General features: G+C 40.4%; 2 protein-coding genes across 3 annotated transcripts in view; one reads left to right on the top strand and one right to left on the bottom strand.

Annotated features, from left to right (window-relative positions):
• Positions 1–10,908, top strand: part of LOC138049873 (5'-3' exoribonuclease 2-like) — a 43,096-nt gene extending 32,188 nt beyond the window's left edge. Inside the window, exons 27-36 of the mRNA XM_068896344.1 lie at positions 251–340; positions 1,266–1,338; positions 2,136–2,219; positions 3,255–3,355; positions 4,421–4,500; positions 4,611–4,667; positions 6,895–6,963; positions 7,320–7,445; positions 8,240–8,639; positions 10,263–10,908. Coding sequence (XP_068752445.1) covers positions 251–340; positions 1,266–1,338; positions 2,136–2,219; positions 3,255–3,355; positions 4,421–4,500; positions 4,611–4,667; positions 6,895–6,963; positions 7,320–7,445; positions 8,240–8,639; positions 10,263–10,316 — 1,134 coding nt within the window. The 3' untranslated portion in view covers positions 10,317–10,908. The remainder of the gene's footprint in view (positions 1–250; positions 341–1,265; positions 1,339–2,135; positions 2,220–3,254; positions 3,356–4,420; positions 4,501–4,610; positions 4,668–6,894; positions 6,964–7,319; positions 7,446–8,239; positions 8,640–10,262) is intronic.
• Positions 10,650–23,588, bottom strand: part of LOC138049872 (myosin-IIIb-like) — a 53,753-nt gene continuing 40,814 nt past the window's right edge. For both annotated transcript variants that reach the window (XM_068896341.1, XM_068896342.1), the window contains exons 36-48: positions 23,339–23,392; positions 23,092–23,127; positions 21,522–21,613; positions 20,842–20,892; positions 19,789–19,822; positions 17,854–17,966; positions 17,167–17,269; positions 16,569–16,629; positions 16,254–16,302; positions 15,110–15,143; positions 14,559–14,679; positions 13,036–13,315; positions 10,650–11,843 (exon numbers count right to left, since the gene is read on the bottom strand). In XM_068896341.1, coding sequence (XP_068752442.1) covers positions 11,559–11,843; positions 13,036–13,315; positions 14,559–14,679; positions 15,110–15,143; positions 16,254–16,302; positions 16,569–16,629; positions 17,167–17,269; positions 17,854–17,966; positions 19,789–19,822; positions 20,842–20,892; positions 21,522–21,613; positions 23,092–23,127; positions 23,339–23,392 — 1,313 coding nt within the window. In that variant the 3' untranslated portion in view covers positions 10,650–11,558. The remainder of the gene's footprint in view (positions 11,844–13,035; positions 13,316–14,558; positions 14,680–15,109; positions 15,144–16,253; positions 16,303–16,568; positions 16,630–17,166; positions 17,270–17,853; positions 17,967–19,788; positions 19,823–20,841; positions 20,893–21,521; positions 21,614–23,091; positions 23,128–23,338; positions 23,393–23,588) is intronic.

The raw sequence follows: 23,588 nt of genomic DNA, 5'->3' as shown, positions 1-23,588 counted from the left end.
TGAGGTGGTTTTCAATCACGTGATAAGACGGCCACGTTGGTGCACAATACAATACCAAATTGTGTCTAATGTTTTTGCATTATAATGGTGTCAAATTCCCAAAAGACTTTTTTTCTCAGTAGTTCTGTGCACCTACGTGGCTGCTCTGAGGTCATCTATACGGTTTATCCGATGCGATGAATTCGTCGTTTTATCCTTACAAGATTTTATAAGTTCTCTTTTTTTAAACCAATCATTTGATTCGTTTCAGTTCAAACCCCTGGAGCAGCTGATGGGAGTTTTCCCGGCGGCCAGTGGCAAGTTCCTTCCTCCGACATGGAGGGAGCTCATGTCAAACCCAGTAAGTTGAACTGCTTTGCTTAAAGGGGCTATGTCACGCGAAATGATGCAATTGCATGACACTCAAACGATGCGCAAAACGTAGAATGCAACATTGCAATAACCACTTAAAACCGTTGAGGAAGAAGAAGAAAGATGGATGGACACAAATGGACAAGAATGAAACGGATTGCGTTTGGGTAATCTTGACAAAAGTCGGCCTGACGTTTTTCAAGTTTTTGGGAAATCGCTTGGATAAAGGCCGTTTTTGCTCAGAATCATCTTAACTGTGATGTATTGATAACATTATTTTAATCAGTAAAGGAATTTCACATTACCATTTTCGAGTTTTAACTCGTGACAAACTAAAGATTTCCCTTAACCACCCTAAAATAAAGCGACATAGCCCCTTTAAGTAGTTGTGTAGGTGTTTGTTATCATTTATGTTTTGCATTGTTTGGTCCGCTGTTACTCCTGCGCAGTCTTGGTTCATCTGTAAGCACTATAGGTGGTTTTCACGTTACGTCATCGCGGCCATGGTGGACGAAAACAAAAGACCTCTCATTAACTACGTTTGTTCGTCCACCAGCAATTGTACATTGCAGCATTGTGTCACTAGGGATTGGTTGCTAACCACCCATAACGTCCTCGCAGAGCAGGTGACCCGCAAGCTTTCTGCATGTTGAATATAACGACCCATTGCAAGGCCACATTGATAGGACCACTGGGCCAATGTGGTCGACCTTTTGGTCACCACAAGACAATGTTTTTGTTTTCTGCTCGGCTTTGTCAAGATTTCAGCCAGAAGTGTGAACGCAAGCAAGATCACTTAATTTGGAAGTTAAGCCACGTCAAACAACTTAATTATATCTAAGTGAATTGGGGTATGGGGTGTTTTTCTTGGTTTTGTACTTGGCTTTGACTGTTTCCCTGTCGTTTCATTTCAGGAGTCTCCAATAATCGATTTCTATCCTCAAGACTTTGCAATTGACCTCAATGGGAAAAAATATGCCTGGCAAGGTATTCTGATTATTTTGGCTATGGGGGGATTTACTGATATATTCCACTTTTGCTGTTCTCTTCCACTTTCCCCCTCATCCTTTTGCCCCGCCTTCCTTCCCCTGGATTTTGTTTTGTTCGCATTTTTTTCACATTGGCCGTTTTCATAGAGACGCATAATCCGTCCAGACGAATTATGCGTCTCTCGTGTTATTCGTATTATTCGGGACGAACTACATTATTCGTGTCATTCCCTCTATTCGTGTTATTCTGGACTAACTACATAAGACGCATTATCCGTCTGGACGAACTTGCGCAAACAATTGTTGTTCGTCTGGTTATTCGTCTCTACTATAAAGACGGACACAAGACGCATAATCCTTAGAACGAATAATCTTCCGTCGTGCTTCGTTCAAGAGGCACAACACAAGAAAGTTCGTCCAGACGGATAATGCATCTCTAGTATGAGGCCATTATGAATTCTTTAAATGATTTCTACCCTGGTTATTGCAATCACATCTATCAACAGTTCATTTTTACCCTGCCAATTAATATCAAAATAGTAATCATTGAAATGTTTATCGGAAAAAATATGTCAATATTTGTTATTATCCAAATCAAGGGTGCAACACTTAATAAGCACAAGACCATAAAAAAGAAAATTCAAGGATACAAAAATCGAAATTTTAACGTGGAATTCGTCATCCTTGCTTATAGTAGGTGTTGATGAAATGAAGTCGACGAAAAGGGCTGTCAATTTACTTAGGAAGGGTGGCTAAAACCCGTGAGACCTTGTTTATTTTTGTTTTATTCCACAGGTGTGGCTTTATTGCCCTTTGTTGATGAAAAAAGGCTGCTTTCTGCTCTTAGCAAAGTATACGCGGATTTAACAAAATCAGAAAGTAGGTGTTATTACATGTAAACTTTCAATTTGTAAACTACCATTATCATAGTTCTCATGGGGCCGGGTGTGTTTTTGTTGGAACACTGTGGCGTTAAATTTATTTGTAGAATGAGGTTTTGCCAAGGAATAATACTTTTTGTATTTAGGATAGGAGGGTATAGGAGAGGAAAAACACGTTATGATGGTATTGCAGTAGGTCGAAAATAGTTTGCCAGCGAACGCAGCGTATTTCTGGCCGTATAGTTTTCGGGAGAGAGAAACGACGGCCGGAAATACGTCTGCGTTTGCAGGTTAGAAAATAGAACGAAGCCGCCGCTGCCGCCACCGATCAACGGAAACGATTTGGTCTTTATTGAGCGCTCTGTTACAAAAGCAAATGAGCCCATTCTCTAGCATCTACACGATGAGTCCAAGTGCGGCTTTGTTCGTGAGGAACTACTTCAAAGTTGAACCGTACTCGATTGCAGCAGTATTAAACAGCAATGGTTTGCTATGAAAAGGAACATTGCAGTCAAGTGACCGCATTTAAAGCACGGTCAGTTTCGTCATAAAAATGTTGTCATTATAAGGGCGATAAGGAAGGCAAAAATACACTCCCAAAAAGGTTTTAAATTTGTTATAGAGCGGTTTTCAAATGAGTGTCGTAAAACCAAAACCAAAGTAAATACTTGGCCAATCAAAAAGGACGGAGACAATCCGTTAAACCAATCAAAACTCGAAGTAATTACACGTAGCCGACAGCAAAGTGCGGGAAAATGTGAACGCGCGAGCCACGATTGGTTTTGGTTTCACTTCTGATTGGTTGAAAAAGTGGCGCGAGAACTTTGAACCAATCACTGAGTGAAGTAATGCAAAACCAAAGTAATTCGCTAATTACTTTCGACACTCAATTGAAGACCGCTCTAGCACGCTATTAACTAAATAGTTTCAGCAATAAGTTTCTCCCGAATTTCAGATTTATGAGTAGTTCCCTCAATTTCACCTGTATGACAAAGTGGGTCTCGCAATTTAAACCTTAATTTTTCAATTTTAGAAACAAGGAACAGTCGGGGTAAAGATCGCTTGTTTCTCCGTCAAGGAAATCCCGTGTTTGACTTCCTAGTCGGTTTGTACGAAGGTGGCGCCGCGGAAGAGGTAAGTAAACATTGTTGATATTTCTCTAATGTGAACCAGCTGTTAGGGTTCTTTTACTTGGACGACGTTTCTCTTTTTCTGGTCGTGCATTTCGGGAGAATATATGTTTGTTACTCTTCAGGACTCTACTGAGGGAGTTTGAAGAGATGAACAAACCGTAGCATCGCACTACGGCTTCTTAAGCCTGGTTTTCACTGGCGACGCAAGCACGAAAGCGCTTATTTTTCCGTGGAAACGGGCGTGACTCAAAGATATGCACAAGCACAAGGATCAAATTTACGTTCGCTTGCGTTGTGTAGAAACGAGACGCAACGCAACCACTACGCAAGCTGTGATGTTGGTCCAATAAAAATGACCCGTTCCAGACTGATTCCTTTCCCATGGAACTAATGAAGATCTTTCTCTGTACTTCGTGTACTTGTGCTTGCGCTATGGTTCGTTTGCACTTGACACAAATCTCTCGTGCTTGAGTCGCTAGTGAAAACCAGGCTTTGCGGGATGAAGTATGTCGCCGATCCAAGATTACGCGGCGCCATGTATAATTTTAGAACTTCGTCAGTATAGAGTTAAGTTGCCCATGATACGCATATTTACATCAATTACAAAAAAAGGGATCGAGAAATTTCTATACATACCGCGGCAACAAAATAATTACGGCTAGGATTAAAAAAAATATGGCTACTGATCCCTCACTGGAGTTACGGTAAAGACAAGTGTGCAGGCTGGGAACGAATGAAAGAGACATTCTTTCTCAAAGCAATCCCGTCAGTTTTTCACAAAGGTCAGTGGAATGTTCATAAGGTTAGTATCTGTTTCGGAAGATATTGAATGGCAGTCGTCTCTTATACAACAGTTTTACACAGACATAAGTGTGAGCTTTGTGCCATAAATTTGAAACAATATTGTCGTATTCCGCGACCATACATTACAGAAGCTGGGTATTTTGAAGTCCTTTAGGTCTGTTTAACTCATATTTGGATTTGGCAGTACAAAGAAAGTGAACACGTTATCCTGATCATCCTCCTCGCCTCAAGGTTTGATATTGTTTCTTGCGTTTGTTTGCAGCCAGTGGATATTGTTGCTGACCTCAGTGGAGGAATGTCAGGCAAGGTTCAGCCAGATGATGTTCCGATCCTTCCACACAAGTAAGTTTTAAACAAGCGGCAAAATAAGCAGTCTCTATATCTTGATCTGTTTTGGCTGCATTTTGCCTGTTATCCGCGCTCCTAACACATTTCTCGTTTTTGTCTTTTAGAACTGTTCTTTCTCCCCTTCCTAATCTTTACGATTTGAAGGATAACCGATCAATAAGGTAAGGGATGGAGCATAATTTTACAGTGCTTTGTTAAGTTTGGATGGCATTTGAATCAGCAAAGTTGGCGAGGAACTTTTTGTATAGGTAGTCAAATGATTTTTTGAATGCAATTTGGTAGGAATAAGCAAGAGTAAATTTCGCCCCATGTAAGGTAATCCGGAATCCGGAATCCAGGTAAGTTTGGTCTGTGGAATCCGGAATCCAGCTAATTGAAGCCATGGAATCCGGAATCCGGAATCCGGAATCCATGGATGTGGAATCTGGAATCCACAGACATGGAATCCGGAATCCACAGCGTGGAATACGGAATCCACAGACATGGAATCCGGAATCCACAGCGTGGAATCTGGAATCCAGGACTCTCTTGGATTACCTTACATGGGGCGATAAATTCTTATTTATACCAAATTGCACGAGATGTGATTTCTTTTTTAAGTGCACCTAACCTCAAAGTTTCGCAAAAGTGAAATGTCTAACATATATTTTACCTTTGCTTCTCTAGATTTTACTTTTTATTACATGTACATCCATTTAGAAATCACTGGTGATCCTTGCAATCTGATTGGCTCTCAGCGGTGCGATTTATTCCCAAATTGCACTATGTTTTGCTCTAAATTGTACCATTTCCCTAGCCAATGAGAAAGGAATACTAAACACAAAACCAATCAAATTGCAGGAAAATGAAAGACGGTAAACTATTGTGGGGCGAATTTTCCAACTTTTGTTCCCAACTGGATCAATAAAATACTGTATTTTAGCAATTAAATAATTATTGTGTGATTTCTAAATTTCTAATAAATAAGTATGTGTAATCAAATGGCGACGAGTGAAATTAGGAAATAATTTTACGCGCGTTTTGTCAAAATTCTGATAATTTCCCGAGCCTTTAGGCGAAGGAAATTATCAGAATTTTGACAAAACGCAAGTGAAATTATTTCCCAATTTCACGAGAAAACCATTTGATTACCTTTTAATGTCGTGGGTGACAAATTACGCTCACAACCGTAATTGTAAAATCTCTCGAGTACTTTATCCAACTGCTCGGGAAGAATCATCTCCAGGTTTTTCTCAAGGCTATTTTCGTCACACCACTTCTCAAAAACTCTCACCTAGTTAACTGTGCTCTTTCACGTATTTAAATTTTCTGCCGCTTCTTTTAATTTCGTAACTTCTTCAATGGTCACTGTCTTAAATCTAGACGCCATCTTGGCTCTGATCGAGATACAAGAGATGTTACCATGGCAATTTTGTAATTTCACCTGTGAAATTATAAATTAACACTGAAATTTCGCGCCTAAATTAAGGAGTAATTTGTCACCCATGATATTATAAAGTGGTAATTGAACTTCGTGTCGTGCAATTTTGGTCTGAAATCAGACTTGTGATTTCAAATTGAACTCGCGCTGCGCGCTTGTGCGATTTTGAAATCACACGTATGATTTCAGACCAAATTGCACTCCACTCAGTTCAGTTACCATTATTAATAGGCCTAATGAGGTTCTACAAAGGAACAAAGCTGGCATTCATTTGTCCCATGGCCGAGCTAGTGAGAGGTATGGGTCTATTCCTTCAATGACGTCAATAACTGATTGATTTTCAAACCCATAATGCAAAGCAGTTTATGACGTCATCAGCGGAATAGGCCCATGCCTCTCACTGCTCGGCCATGAGACAAACGATTGCCAGCATTTTTCTCTTACATGAAGCACATTAAAAAGTAAAATATAGAGAAGCAAAGGTATGGTTGATATTTAACAAATACAGGAAAAACAAGTGAACTACTCAACAGCGCGCGCTTTAATTTCCTGTGAAGTGGTTGGTCGTTCGAGTCATTCCACTGTAACCTAGGAAACTAGCATTTGTAATTTGCACTCGTGTTACAAATTCGCACATACGTTTACACGAGACCTGCACTCTCTTTTAGCCAATCAGAACTGAGTGATTTGTCATGTATTTTATTAGTATAAAAACCTTACTGCTGCTCTTCTTAGTGCGAATTTGATGTAATTTGAACAACAGTTATACTTTAACACGAGGAAAGCAGCGAAGTCTAGCTCATAGCGAGGTCAACTTCAGCCTCGCTTCAATTCATAGGCTTGGTTACCAAGCTTCGAAGGATATCCTAAAAATTTGGTATTTTTGTAAATACGATTCACGAAAAGCACATTTCGGATATATTTGAATACAATTTAACTACTTCGTACATTGTCTTGTTTAATTTCAGTGTGTTGTTTGGTGATCCCGTTTATGAGGAGGGTCACATTTATAAAGCAGAAATTTTACCTAAAGCACAGTAAGTGATCTTTTATCGTTTGATCAATAAACCAATCAAACCATTCCTGCAACCAACGCTTACCACAGGATCAGGTGTTTTACCTTTTTCGACGTGGAGGTGTAATGCTTGATCGTAATTCCGCTCCGCAAAGTGTAGGCATGCGCCGCTTCAAACCTTATTTTGCGTCTGCACACACTTTTCCAGCAAATTCTTTCAATGCAAAGTCTCTAAGATTCTGAGGCGAAGATTGGTGTGGTGACGAAAGCCATGCAAGACTGCTAATCCAATCAAAAGTTGGTATCTTGCATAGCTAAAACAACGCGAAACCGAACTGTTCTTACGACACCTTAAAAAATTGTTCTTGCTCTTTTCAGATTTCCAGCTCGTGTTCTTAAACCAGAGGGATATGACCGAAAAACTCCATACAGACCCGTTATTGGCATGAATGCCAACAGGACGTCGTTTGCGCAAATTGGCGACGCTGGTCGACGTATGCTGAAGTAAGTAATGGTTATTTAATTGAAAGAGCCTCCCCACGATAAGAAATGGGGCTAAAAACTGAGGTCGCACAAAAACTGTCCACTCTGGGTAAGAGACATGGGCCAGCTAGAGAAATAAAGAACCCATCCTAGAAAAGCCTTGCAAGTCCATAATCTCGAACATTGCGGGTAAACGGTGTCGACCTAGAATGACTAATCACATGCTATCCCTATCTTAAATACAAACGTCACTACCCATGATCCTTCTGTAGCACCTACTGCAACCCAGGCCCTGTCGCTCTAGTGACGCAGAAATATTCAATTTCAGGCTTTTTTGTTCCAGTCAATCGCCAGAAATTTCATATTTTGTCGTGTACAACTTTTCAGGAGGGTACTGCTTAGTAGCCCTAGATTTTTAACGCTTATCTTTAGGCGGCGTTCACATGAACGCAAACTCGAACACGACTACGAAACCGTCTTGGTAGTGTTTAGGTCATGCCGATCTTTTCCCAGGCACTCGTCACAGACGAATGCAATGCTAAAATCGTAACCGTATTCAAACCGATGCGGTTTCGCCGTTTACACGACAGATGAACCCATATCGTTTTTAAAATGCTCCACTTTTGGCAGCATTTTCAAATCGACTCGGTTTCGGTAACTGTCACGATCGGTGTCGTGTAAACAGAAGGCGTAGTATGCTGAAAAAGAATCACATTATTTTTGTGGACTCAGACACTCAGTCCACATCCAAGGGAAATAGGATTTAAAGTGCATTTCGTTGGTTTGTTTATTGACCCGCTTTCTTTTTCTTTCAGTTTTCAAAGAGGAGATATTTTTCGTCCCCAAACCCCAGGAAACTTCGTGCCGCCCTTTCGGTCCTTCACAAGTCCTCCCCCGAATAATCCTAGGCATGGTTACCCTACTCATCCACGATCCAACCCCAGCACTCCTCTTTCGTCACGTGACTATAACGATGCAAGGCGGCAAACCTACGATCGACGTGCCCCGCAGCACAACTACTCGGGAGGCTACCAAGGAGCTCGATCACAATACAACTCTGGTGGCTTTCAAAGGAATGGGCCTAGTGCCCAGTCTCGTTCGGCCCAATCCTTTCGGGGGCCTGGATCAAGTCAATCTCAGTTCTCTCGCAATGTTTACCAAAACTCGTCACGTGATCAATGGCAGCAGCCAAATCGACAAGGACCTCCAGAAAGAGTAAGTTCATACATATATAACAGAGGGGAATGATTACGAAACGCGAGAAATTTCTTTTTGTAGGTTTTCGTTCTCTTTTTGGGTCTTGCCCGTGCTCAAAACAGTTGTTTACTCCGTACTGAGGAACTAAACAATTGAAACGTGTTGGTTACGTAGTTCATGCATAGTGTATGAGCGCAAAACAAAAGAATGTGCACGGTCGCGGATTTTCCAACCTAAATCTTGGCATCTTTGTTTGCTCCTTTGATGTTTGCCGGGCTTCAAACCCAGTCCCCTCTATTACTATGGTCCATATCAGTATCTACATGTAAATGGAAATAATTTGGTTGCGTGGCACTGAATGTACAGACAGAATTAACTTCAGAGTTTAAATTGTATTGTCCATTAAAGCGTTGACCCCGTCTGGGCGTTGGCCTAAGGACCACGATCTCGCAATTATGTCTGGGACTAACGCTCAGCTGGAGTCAAGAGCTTTATAGGCACTGCAACTAACACTGACTGACAGTTAATTCATATAAATTTACTTTGTGAAAAACAGGAAAACACTTTTAACGTTTCAAGACATGTTTCGACGCTCGTGTGTCATCTTCTGTTGTAGATGTTGCTTACAATATGAATTCTCTAATACACAGGTAAGGCGATAGAGTTTAAAGTTTATACAGCGATTACGATGTTGCTATTGTTATAAGACAAAGAAAGGAAAGACAAAGAAAACGCGCCCAGAGTGATCCGACCTGCGCTATATGGAGAGGGATTAATTTATATGTTTTAGTTATTGATTAAGATTGCGTTTCTCCCACTTTATATAAAGTGCCTCCTTAATTTCAAGTTGGAATCTGAAGGCGGCGGAATCTAGAATGATGAAACATTCCGCAGAACAGGTCGCTTACTCAATTTTTAGTGTAAGGACTTGGACATCAAGTTAGCTTTTTCTCCTCTCAAGGTTAGGCATTTGTTCAATTTGAAAGATTCCGTCCCCCGGTCTCCATTCGCGGGTAATCTACAAGTTTCTTTTTGCTGGCTTTATTACCAGTTACACTGGCGAAACTCAAATACAAGAGCAGTTTGTGTAAGACAAGGCTTCTGGTGTTTACAAATATTTAGCGTCATCTCAAATTTGTATAAAGTCCTGGTCTTCGAAATGCTTCATAATTCTGGATTCCACAGCCTCCAGATTCCAGTTTAAAATTAAGTAGGCACTGCACATTAAGTGGGAGAAACCTAATGTTAATCAACAACTAAAACATACATTTATCCCCTCTCCATATAGCACAGGTCGGACGACTTGTGCATGTTTTATTTATCTTTGCTTTCTTTGTCTGCCTCGTTATAATAATAGTAATTAATCGCTGTAACTTCAAACTCTGTTGTGTTATTTGTATATTAGAAAATTCAAATTGTAACGAACATCACATAGTAATGTTGAAACATGTCTTGTTGGCCCTTTTTTTTCAAATACTATACTTATCTTATAACCGGGCTGCTTTGTCTGCAAGGCAGGTGGCAGTGAATTGACCGTGTTTTGAAGTCGTAATGTAACGAAGTTCATTATTGTGGAAATGTAATAGGGAACAAGTGAACCACTAATTCTCACAGCATTTTCTTAAAATTCACACATTTCAGGATTCTCGTCGCCACTCGTACCCGCTTTCCAATTATCGCTACAGACCTTACTAACGTGGCCGAGCCACTCTTACAGTTACCAGCCCAACTTATTTTCAGCAACAGAAAGGCCCATGCTATGGTTCGACTCCGAGGAGGGATAACTCCACAAGTGGTTAGGATGAAAAGCATCTATATATCATTCGTTCTGCTCAAGTTATCATTTTGGCGGAAGTATTTCAAAGGAACTCTATAACTACAGCATCATGACTAGCCTCTATTGATACGCCTTGCAATGCCTCTCGAGCCTGTGAAGGATTGTGGTCACGTGAGGACAGTGGAGAGGGTTTTACCATGAACGGTATGAGTAACATTTCAGTGGATAATAAGAAACTACAGTAACTGACCTGGCGTTAAGTTTTTTATTTGAGAATCACAAGACACTGTAGAATTGGAAGACACTACCACACTCCAGTGGTTTAATTTATTTCAATGGGGAACTGATGTACAATTGGACTAATGTTGTCAACATTAGCACTGTTTAATTTTCGTTTTTTTGAAACCTCAGACGAAGCTTGAGTGTAATAATTTTTAGGAACAAACTCAGTCTGAATTATTTTAGAACATGGCCTGTGTGTCTTGTAATAAAACTGGCTGAATACTAACACGAGTCCAGTCTCCCATCTTCACCATGTTAAAATGTTTATTGCTGGAGGTGTTGACATTCCACGCAATGAGTATGCCTCAAAAATGGCAGTATGGATTACGGCGTTACCCTCTTACCATTTAACTTAAAGGTTTCACTTTTATTCCTAACCGAGAAATAGAGGATATTACATGACCACGCGAAGATACGAAAGTTCTCTTCGAATTGTTGAAAAACATTTCACGAGTGAGCGCAGCGAAGGAGTGAAATATTTCTCAACACGAGAAAAGAACTTTCGTATCTTTGAGCGGTCACGTAGTGTTCCGTTTATTATATAAAAACCAATGAAATACCAAACCATTTCAATTTAATATTTGTTGTAGTCCTAACGTAGAACAACGCCGCGATTTATTATGTAGCCAATAGCAACGATGTTCTTTTCGCGCATGAAGATATGTTTTATTTTCGTTTGTGCCTATTAACGTTCAATAGATGTTTAGAGACATGTTAACTTGTCTGATCTCGTCGGGTCAAAAACCTCATTCGAAAACAAATGTACAAGCGAATTTTATTTGAACCCTATCAACATAAAATAACGTCCTCTTTAGACAACATATAAATAAATGCACGAATAAATAAATAAAATAAATTGGCACCAAAAACGGTTTAAGTCAGGACACACCAACCAATGGAACGTTAAATGATATCCGTGTGACGTCGCTATCGTCTTCTTCCTCAATTCCAAGTTCTCCTCTCCTTCCGGTCTTGCGCAGTAAATGAGAATAGCGAGGCTGTTCTAACTGAGTCCGACCACTTGGTCTTTGAGTGAGATGATTAAGATGTACGCCTTCTACGTGAAAGTTCACCGCACTTGCTTGCTTGGGTTCTGGAGGGACATGCCGTAAGTACCCACGCTTTTCAGGAGGAAGCTTGTAGTCTGGAGGAGGGATGTAAGGCTGGGGGAAAAAAGCAAGTTTGTTGTTACCTAATGTAATAGCAAGATAAGACAAGGAGGTCGACCGCAGTCGAAGGTAACGTGAAGGCTCCTTTTTTTTTTGGCTTCTACCGTAACTTACGGCAGGGGTGGGGACTATTCCAATGCCGTCGCACGCACAACCTGTCCCCAGAGAAACTGCTACTCATTTTACCCACTACAAATGGATGGAAAACTGAGTGAACTTTGGAACTCGGAACTGGAAAGCCATAACTTCCTTATGTAATTTTTATTCCTTTGGTCTTGAAGTATTGTCTTGATGTCTTGGAGCTTTGTCACAGTGTACTGTGGCAGTATTATTATGTGGTGAGGTTTTGTCATTATGTGACGAGATTTGCTGGTTATCTGTTATACTCCCATCATGATGTGTTGAGGTGTTCTTTTAACGTGCTGTGTTTATAATCACATAAGGGGCGAAACTCGATGTCATAAAAGAACCTCAGCACGTCAAAGGAAGACCTCAACACGTCATGATGGAAACACAACTCATAACCAACAAACCTCACCACATAATGCCAAAACCACACCACAAGACAAAACTTCAAGACCAAAGGAATAAAGAATACTTGAGAAAGTTATGGCTTTCCATACGGAACGTTGAGTTGCAGCCCGCGAGTGATATCCACTACAGTATGTGCACTCCCTCATCAGTGAGTGAGCCGAAAGTAACCTTTTCACACTCATTACGCATCCCGTCGCATTAAAAGATGCTCCGTTCTCTCAATATTTGGGCAACTACTGTGGAAAAAATCTAGGTTTTACGAACCGTCGCTACATCAAGAACCTAAGCAGGAAAAGCAGTTCTTTCACACAAATTACTTTGTGAAACGGCAAACAAGTTGATGCAAGACTCTACTCACTATTACTGACCCTCAATGAAAGTCTTTTAAGGCCCATGTCCACCCAAAACACATTGCGCGCGCGTTGTTGTTTTGAAATAGTTCCAGCGTTTTGATTGGGTGCTCGCCGGTCATTTTCACATGTCCATCTGTTCAACATTTAACGCGGCGCGCAATTTCTTTTGGATCTACAGGGAACTTTAACTGTATTTTGGGGTAGCCCTGTAGTTTGGGTTACTTTTAAATCGCTTCTTCAATGTACAGATTATTCTGTGAAGTTACCAATACATTTCGCATTCCTTAAATGTTCCTTACCGCTGCCTTTGACGGCTCGAAGTTTGAGCGTAAGATTGTGCCCTTTTCTGGTTTAACCGGTCCAGTAACCCGTTGAGCCAGTAATGCCTGTCTAACTAGGTCAGCCTGATTTCGAGGCTCCGTTGCTTTGGGTCTGCCTTGATAAGGTTTTGGGAGTAAACTCGATGATGGAATTATGAGAGATTCTTGTGATGGGGATCTTGGTTTCCATTCAGTGCTCTTTTTCCTCTCCGGTACTGCTCTCAGACCTTGTGGTTTTTCTCGATTCTCGAACAAATTCCTGGGGAGAATAAATCGAAGCATTTGGCTTTAAACCTTATGTCAACCTCAAGCAATAACAAACAAATTATCACTTCTCCTGCATGCACGCTTTGATTGCGTAATCATTGACTCGTTCGATTGTGTCTGTTGTTACTGGCCAAATGAATAAATTTGCCTTCGGTTTTGCGGACTTCGACTAAAAACATCTATGGTAAACTAGACCGAAATTTATTGCTTGCACTAAAGTCCATAAAAGTGTGCGTCCAATTGGTCTTCCTATCACATTACATAACTTGACCTTCATCAGAACAGTAGTTCTTTATTGATCGTCTGGTTACTCCGCAATATACATCTCTCTTACCAACCGAGTTCGAGGTCTGTACTGTAAGTTTAAGACCGAGTTTTTTGCCGTTGATTTATGGTCCACGAGCTTCCGTAACTTACAGTACGGACTGAGAAAACGAGGTTAGTAAGATATTTATTGTATCTCTGAGGTTAATGCGGCGCGCGGGAAACAAAACTAGCGGCCGACAGCGGGCAGTACTGTAGAATACGGCAAGCAAAATGGACCAATCACAGCGCGCGTACTAAGTGAGAGATATAATAATACCCCAATAAACTATCCCGTCCTATGAATAAAATTTTTTTTGTAGATATTTGAAGAACGGGTTATAGATGGTTTTCAATCACGTGATGAGACGGCCATGTTTGAGTACAAAACAATAGCAAATTATGTCACATGCTTTGCATTATAATAGAGTCAAATTCCCAAAAGACTTTTTCCTCTATTGTTCTGTACACCAACATGGCTGCTGTGACGTCAGGTGAAAACCATCTATAGACGAAAGAAAAAGATGATCCACGCACTAGTCTGGACAACTTAAGCAATTGTCTGTTAGAGTGAGTTTCAATCGAGTGCCGTAAAACCAAAGCCAAAGTAATTACTTTGGCCAATCAAAAATCTACGTAATTACACGGTAGCAGACTCAAAGCGCGGGAAAATGTTCACACGCGAGCCACGATTGGTTTTGGTTTTACTTCTGATTGTTTACAAAAGTGGCGCGAGAAATTTGAACCAATCACTGAGTAAAGTAATCATAAACCAAAGCAATTACTTTAGACACTCATAAGCAATTGTGTATTAAAGACTTGAGAAAAATTCAAGCGCCTTCAACGAGATTCGAACCCATGACCTCTCTGATGCCGGCCGGTGCAATGCATAGCTCAGTTGGTAGGGAACTGCTCAAATGCAACAAGCATACCTGGTTATTGAAAACGAGATGGATGCTCTCTCATTTTCTTGTTCAGTGTTCGTTATTTCATTATAATCTGGGGAAGTTCCTACAACAGTGGACAGCATATCACGAATTCGGCGTTCCTGATCTGCGAAAACAAATAGGAAATTGTTTTATCGGGCCTCTGGTAAGCCAAAAGGACCTTATGAACTACCGTGAAGTAGCACCACAATTTCTATTCGCCTTTGTCACACGGCGGCCATATTGTCCCGGGAGACCAAAAAAGCTGTGTTTTACCACGCCAAGCCTCACCCCCATGGTTTCCACTGCGAGGCTTGGCGTGGTAAAACAAAGCTCTTTTGGTCTCCCGGGACAATATGGCCGCCGTGTGACAAGGGCGAGTAGAAGCTATTTCCTTTACCGTGAGGGATAGTTTGCGCATGCCCTCCAAATAATTAGGAAGTTTAAGAAACGAGGGAGGGGAAAAAACACTACGCGCGAAACGGCAGTTTTGAAACCAGTTCTCTCAAGAATTTTCACAGAAATTAAACAACCTACAACCTCACATATTGAATTACCTTTGGCTTCCCTCTTTATCCTGTCAGCAGCATCCTACAAATGGAAACAAACATTTTATTGACTTCATAGGCCGTCTTCTCCCAAGTAAGCAAATGGTTCAAGCCTCTCGTCATGTGCAGGGAAAAAGAAACGACTCAAAACACGACTCAAACAGTCACTCTTAAATACCGTATTTCCGGCGGCTTTTTTAAAATATATATGCATGAACAGCGTAATTGGACCGATAAATTGTAGCCTTAGGCATGTTTTAGACGTCGCATTTTACCTGTGCCGAATGTAATGCAAATGAGAAAATCTATTGTTTTCGCTCATTTGCATTAGATTCGGCACATGTGAAATGAAACTTTTAAAATGGGCCTTACACAACTCTAAGCATGAACAGGGTACGAAATAATAACTCATATGATTAATTTAAGTTAGTAACAACTGGAGTTGTTTTGCCCCGATGTGCTACAGTGTATCACATTCTCGGTTGACTAAATCCATCTACATTCGATTTTCACTCTCTTGTTATTTAAAAACCCAAGTGATGAAACCTGTCAAAGTTTTCGGTCACATGGGAAGGGATTGGCTATTCGGCGTTTATCAAGCTCTCCATTTAAGGCAGTGAACACAGTTTTTCCGCGATCAACGGTATTAACAGACACTCATATGCACTTTCGTACACTCAGTTGCATTTACCTACATTCAAACGCACTAACCTACATTCACTTGCATTAACCTACACTCAAAAAAATCTAAACCTTTGTGGTAGTACTTATCAGAGACCAAGTTTGAGCTTCCAGGCAAAAAACTGCATAAATATGGCAGAAATGGAAATATATATGCTTCAAAACTGTGTTCAGTCACCTTAACTGTGACGACTATTTTAAGAATACATCACACAAATGGATAGTGGTTTTGCATGTTCTGATTGGTTAACTGGAAGGTGATAGAAAGTGATCAGACTAAATTCCTAGCAGCCGAAGAAAAACCAAATGACTTCCCACAATAGTTTAATCTGGGAGGCTGTGATCCACACTGTGATGGGTATTTTTCCCAGCAGCGTACATATACCTATCACTGTTCGCTTTCAATTCAGTTAATTATCATGTGTAATCCTAAGCAATTTGACATTCAACACACAACAAAACATCAACTCACTGTGAAATTGTTTAAGTACAATTCATCCGTAGCCGACCAAATTTCCTTCCTGTAAAACAAACAGTTAGGCACTCACTGTAACTGAACGTGAAAAGGTAACATCATTTTAAGGCTTCTAAAATCATTCATAACTAACTTCCCGTGTCAGGGTCGAAAAAAATACATTTCTTTAATTCGCCAGGGTTAACATAGACCATGATCTTTGGGACTTAAACCTCGTCTCGTCTCGCGCTGCGCGCTTGCGTGTCATCCTCGGCTGAATAAGCACCTTTTAAGCAAGCTAGAAGGTTGCAAACTCCCTCATAAAATACTGACCTATGACAGCGGTCTCTCCGAGGGGTATCTCGGCTGCGAATCTCCGCTAAGGCAACTTCATCTGTGGAAAGAATTGTACAAAACAGCAGAAAAACCCTTTGCATATTAAATACTGAAAAAAAAAAAATCTCAGGAATAAAGAAATTTCAACCGACAGGTTAACCATTTGACTCCCAAAACTGATCAGTATGTAAATTCTCGACAGTTACAGTATACTGTCAATTGGACAAGTATTGAAAAGATCATTATCACCTCAGGGATATCTTGATAAACACGATAATCTCTCATTGACTAGCCAACAAATAAATCTTCGATACTAGTCAGGAGAATACAATTTTTGATCTTGTGGGTTAAAGGGTTCAGAAACTATAAAACATTTTGGTGGTTCCAAATTCAACTTGACTACCCTTTGCTTCAAGCCAACCTCTTTTTTTAACACAACTTGAAAGACTATCGTCCGTAAATAAAAGTATTTTCCTTAATAGCAACTTCAGTAAGAAATCTAATAGGTCCTTTTCGTTGCTGGAGATTCCTTAGCTTTATACCATTCTGTTGTTCTTTCTTGTTGGTTCATGCTCTATGAAGTGAGTTAACTTACTTGGCCGGACTTGAAAGCTCTCAGTGTTCTGGGGTAGATGCTGGGGAACCTTTGGGTGCGGTTCCCTGGGAAGCACTTGTACTTGAATCGGACTTAATGGATCCTGTAAACAAACAAGCTAGTATTGATTAAGAACTAGATCACTAATTGAGGACAAAATTATCTTTAATCTTGTTTTTTGGAGGCAAATAACGCTTTCCAGGTTAGAGGGAGAAAATAGACGGTCATCTAACTCAAGCCACTTAAGACGTTAAGTCCAAACAGACACACACTTCTCCAACCAGACTTGCCTTGTATTCTCCAAAGAAGCACTTGGATTAGGACAGGAGCCCATCTGGAGTGTGCAACTTCCATACAGCGTCTATGAAACGGCGTTTTCACAAGTAGGTTTATTTTTAGACTAGCCCCTCCCGCGAATTAGGTCAAAAAACAAAGGCAGTTCCGGTTCGGTGACCCTATGACGTCAGCTTAATTTCTTGTAATTGGTCATCCGGCTCCTGTTGCAGTCTCATTCGCGGGAAATTCAATCTAAAAATAAATTGGTCTTTGAAAACGCCGTTACACGAACACAGAGTTGTAGGCTCCGGGTCATGGGTTCCTGATTAGGATGAATTCCACTGAAATGCCAAGTTAGGACCAAAATCTGGGGATAAAGGGTTTTTCCAGACAATTCCATTTCATTCCTACCTGATGAATAAAGTAGACCATCTGTGATTGTTGCTGAGAAGTCGTTGTTTCTTCTGATCCATTAGGATGTCTTGGTGCGGACCAGAAGTCTTCAGAACTATGGGTTCTTCCCTCTGTCAAACAAAAGAGAATTAAACGTTAGAAACACCTTTGTAAAAGTAACCGAGAATATGAGGTAAGAAAGCGTATCCCCTGACAATTATTTCTTTTGTAATGTACTTTTTATCTCTAGTTCCTATGACTGCACGATCCACTCTCAAAATAACTGAAAAATAGACCTCTCTCATAACGGCGGCAAAATAAAATAGTCCTCAGTTATAATGATAAGAAGCCTTTCTAGCCTCGCTAGGACAAGCAAATTTCAAAAGAATATTTGTTTTAAAATGAAGGCAGTAGGTCTAATTAACATAAATACAATAGAATGTAAAGGAGGTCGCTATTTACGAAAGTGGTCTATAAGGTGTCGTCTTTGAAACAACCATGAAGACTTAATAACAGATTTCAGTTCATTCTTATCGGAACTGGAGGATTCGCTCTCGTTCATTATTCTCAAGAAAAGTTTCTTCAATCGATTACTAACCTGCGATCAGGCTCTATTTTAGTTTCGCGTGGTACGTAATGTGGTGTTGGCGAAACGAAAAGTAGAGCCTGACCAAATTCCTCTTAGAAATTCCTTCCGCCCACTTTTTTTGATTGATTGACATGTCCTTCATCGGCCAATCAAATTTACTTGCATTACACCAATACACGCGTGGACGGCAGATTCACGCTATTTTGTTTTGACCAGAGTTAATTACCGTGGGAGGAATATTATAAACGAATTTGAAAGTTACCGTTGGCTTTAATCACATTTAAAGCATGGGGAATGTTTTCGACGACTATATTGCGGCAAAGGCCGGTGTAATTCTCCCTCCGAACTTCACTAAATATGCAATCTTTTACGCTTGACATCTTAATTTGTAATTGAGATAACCAAGCATTTTGTCGTTGGACGGTTTGGCAATAGATTTTTAAAGAAAAAAAAAGAGAAATACATTATTCCTTTAACGTGTTTGCCCATGAAGGTTTCTTTGGTGATTTTTCTGGGTAATATCTTCAGTTGCAGCGTATTTCTAAAATTGCGCGCTGTAAAATCATATGTTTGGCTGTTAATTTTTTGATGGAGTACGAACAGTAAAATGGACTCGCAAAGTTTCTTTTATTGTTGTACAATTGATCTCTCTGGAAACAGGCCATTTTAGTTTCTGGAGTGCGAGTTTTAAGTTAAATCAAATGGAAATATTATGAAGTGTGCAACCAAACCGTGTCATGTACAGTAAATAAATAAAGGCGTTTCATACACAGATATTCAAAAACATGCATTCGTGTAACTTGCGATTTAATCAGCATCTCCTCCTGTTGATATATATGTCCCTTGTCTCATCCTGGAAACCAATATGCATCGGCTTTCATTGCCATTTGAAAGAACCACCTATTTAGCTTTCTAAACATCCGGGAAGTTTGTGCCAAAGTACTTTCAACCACATGGCCACAGAGCTCGACAACGGAATCGCTAATTTCACTCTTTCCAGAGATTCAAACCCGATTCTGGACAAGTTATGAGATGTTTCAGATGGCATATCTCCATGATACAAATAAAATCAAGTTGCACCGTCCACGGCATTGTAAGAAAAAAAGGGAGAAAAATTTTTTCGTACACTTATGGCGGTTAGTCTCGAGAACTTCGCGAGCGCTCCGCGCAATCACGATGGCATTTTCACTTCCGGCGTTTCAACAGCCAATCAGATCACGAGTTTGGTCGGCCAAAATTTGGCCGACCGTCCGGAATTCTTGAGAGACTTTTGGTCAGGCCCAATTTTAGCGAGCGACGACATAAGGGAACATATATGGGCGAAGCTAAAAATGGGCCTGATCGCAGGTTAATCGATTACATACCTCGGATAACAATACCATCAGTTTCACAGTTGACCTGCAAAGTTAACATGACCATCAGCTGAATTATGCTCAAAAATCCATTACTTTGAAGTTTTTGAGGAGAGTGTCGGATTGTCGTGAATCCAAAAATACAACTTTCGTCGTTAAACTTTTACCGCAATGAACTTTGATTGATATATAGCTGAGTTTTTGTCCCCAAGCAGCGCGCGCTCTCATTGGTTAATTCGAGGTCACATGATATCTACCAATAAAACTGTGTCCCGCCAAAAGTCTCTGAGCGGGCAACAGTGCAAAATCTATGACGTCAGAAGGTAACAGTGCACTGTTACCCGCGAATGTTGACCGACGACCGCCTTTGCTGTTGCCGTTGCACGCCTTTCTTTTTGTGCTATATAACAAATCACTTAATGACTGGTCCCTCGGGAAATAGTTCATTTTGTTTCCCTCGGCTGCGCCTCGGGGAAACACTGAAATTCTCGGGAAACAAAATGAACTGTTTCCCGAGGGACCAGTCATTTTATTATTTTATCCCTAACCCTAATCACGAGCGAAAAATTTGCTGCTGTTTGACTTGACTTGGACTTGACTTCCTCGACCCAGTCCCACGAACCGTTTTGAGAACTCTGTGAAGTGTTGAAAAGGTTATATCTGACTTCGAAAATAATAAACACGATTTCACCAAATTGTAAGTGAATAGTAGTGGTCACTATGGCGACGGCGACGGATTTGTCAGAGAAACTTCCACTGCTTACATAGACAATGAGGTAAACACTTGCTTTAGTACACCATACAAGTTGAAAAAATTAAAAATTATTCACCGAAACGCACTGTTGCTTGGAGGTGTATAACCTCCGTGTGAAAGGGGCGAGCAAGAAAGAGGGGGAACCCCAGTCCCCCTCATTCCCGCTTGCCCCGCGAAGAGAGAACCTGAGGCGAAAATCACCATTTTCATGACATGTTTGGCGTATGCTACCACATGACATGATTTCAGTCAACTTTTTTCTATAAGATTTATTTGCTGGAATGTAAAAATTGGCAATAAAAGTTCGGTACCTTTGTGTGTCCCTTCTGTGCTCTTAGTAAGGACTCAGACGAACCCCCAACCTAAAATCAACGTAAAGCAGAATAATCTCTAAAAGTTTGTGCATGTTAGTTTACTCCAAAGTACAAGGAAGGATTACGTTTTTGCAAACATTGGCCGTGTAGAACTTATATTTGAGCAGACTTAACTGATTAGAGTGTAATGGGAAGTGCTAGTTTTCTACCCCATATGAACCATGTGAGCGTTAGCCCTACTAATGGAAATGGGCCCACACAAGGACAGAGAAAAACTCTGACCAGGGTGGGAATTGAACCCGTGACCTTCGGGTTAGATCACCGTCGCTCTACCATTTCCATACACCTTATTCCATTTAGATATTCTTTTGTTTTTATTGAAATTAGACCTTGATGCCTCGTTCGAGGCAAAATATTCTTTTGAATTTTCAGCTCAAGAACAAGGCATCAAGGGATAATTTGAATAAAAACAAAAGAATATTTAAATGACAGCCATTTTGGAATAAGGTCTATTAGTAGGGCTAACGCTCACATGGTTCATATCGGGTAGAAAACCAGGACTTTCCACTACACTCTAATCAGTTACGTTTACTCCAAAGTACCCTCACAAATCATCCGGAGGCGTTGCCAGACTTAAACCTTGTCTTGATCTTTCAATTTCCCTGGGGATACCTTACCTCTTGCAAGAAAAACATCATTTGTGTTTTATTCCTTTGTGCCTTGAGTTTGAGCTTTGAAACATCCTTCCGGTGTTTGTACCCACGGTAAGCTGAAATTTACACAATCAGAGGGAGGACACGTTACAATGCATCCTAGTCTTTTAAATCGACATATAAGAAACAAATGATTGTTGGGGCAATCGATCTTGTAAGATCAACTCGTAGTAAGTAATGGGCACATTTCATAACCCCTCAAGTTGTCGTTTGGTGCATGATTAAAGTGCACCTAACCCCAAAATATTTTTTTCGCTAAAATGAATCTTTGCAACTGTTCGAAACGCATTGCGGCCATTTTTTCATTTTCTAACAAATCCTGACATTTTATAGGCTTCGAAAGTTGCGAAAATCCAAGCATCTTCTGTTCACGACCGAGTCAGAAGGGGAGTGGGTTTTTTCCTGATTTGACGTCACAAACTGATTTACATTGCATTAACTCTTTGTAAATGCAAAGTAGATTGTGACGTCAAATCAGGAATAGACCCACTCCCCTTCTGACTCGGTCGTGAACAAAAGATGCTTGGATTTTCGCAACTTTCGAAGCCTATAAAATGCCAGGATTTGTTAGAAAAATAAAAAAATGGCCGCAATGCGTTTCGAACAGTTGCAAAGATTCATTTTAGCAAAAAAAATATTTTGGGGTTAGGTGCACTTTAAGTACACAGGAAGGTTAGCAAACAGACTTTATGCGCGTGAAACATTGTCACCGTGAAAAGTTTGTACTAACTGGTTATACAGAGCCCCTTTTCACACGATTAACGGGAATCCCCAATTAAAGAAACAGCCCCATAATACCCCAATTTCGATATATTAAAATTCAGTCCAAAACAATGGGCATCATCTCGAGGCTCTGGAAATAAACTCATACAAATCCTTTTATTTATTCCACAGGGCCTCGGGATGATGCCTTTTGTTTAGGACTGAATTTTAATATATTGAAATTGGTCTATTCTGCTCCTCAACGAAGACACTATACTCAAAGAAACAATTTTTGGTTTCGGCTAAAAAACATGGCTGCTCATGAAGGGGAGAAAACACCCCGGCCCTAAAACAATAGCTGAATATTTCCTGATATTTTCATGCAGGGCATAGAGTCCCCGGTGTTGTGGTTTGTCCTCTGTGGTATATCATGGTCGGAAAGGTAAATGCTCGGAGACATAAGCTTCACCAAGATACTCTAAAAATCCAAAAGCGAGGACAGATATGATTGATATGATATGATAGAGCAGTTTTCAATTGTGTCGAAAATAATTAGCTAATTGCTTTGGTTTTGCATAACTTCCCTCAGTGATTGTTTTAAAGTTCTCGCGCCACTTTTTCATCCAACCAGAAAAGAAACCAAAACCAATCGTGGCTCGCGCGTGCACATTTTCCCGCGCTTTGTGTCGGTTACGTGTAATTACTTCGAGTTTTGATTGGTTTACTGGTTGCCTCCGTCCATTTTGATTGGTTGAAGTAATTACTTTGGTTTTGGTTTTACGACACTCGATTGAAACTCGCTCTACGATATGGCATGATATGCTACTCTCACCCGATTGAATATGAACCGCTGCTCTTTCTTTGACTTCTGTTGAAAAAGAAACTAAAGTTAACACATAATTACGAAACCAACGAACAGCCCAAAGGCCACAGAAAGCACATTGCATGGGGAAAAAACGACTAACGAAGATGATAGTCAAGGTTGCTCCACAAGATTACACGTGGCATTTCGACCCCGTGACTTAGAGCAGTTTTTTCCCCATCTGTTTTAATATCAAATAAATAATTAAATAACTTACTTTCTTTGTCCTTAACAGATGGCAAGTTTCGCCTGACTCTGTATCCTCGGTAGGCTAAGGAAAAGAAAAGAAAGATTTATTCAAAGGGCAATTGCAAATGAACTTTCTGTGCCATTTAACTTCATCTTTTGCCTAATTAGGCCACAAATTCGAAATAGGTACCATCTTGAACGCATAAAAAGAACTTATGTATTTCTGTCTGACGGATCCGTTCTCGACATCTTTCGCCAGTGCCAAGACGAAATTGTTA

This window comes from Montipora capricornis, chromosome 5 (assembly GCF_036669925.1).
Source record: "Montipora capricornis isolate CH-2021 chromosome 5, ASM3666992v2, whole genome shotgun sequence".
NCBI lineage: Eukaryota > Metazoa > Cnidaria > Anthozoa > Scleractinia > Acroporidae > Montipora > Montipora capricornis.
The sequence above is the reverse complement of the archived record's forward strand: the minus strand, read 5'-3'. Positions and strand labels throughout refer to the sequence as shown.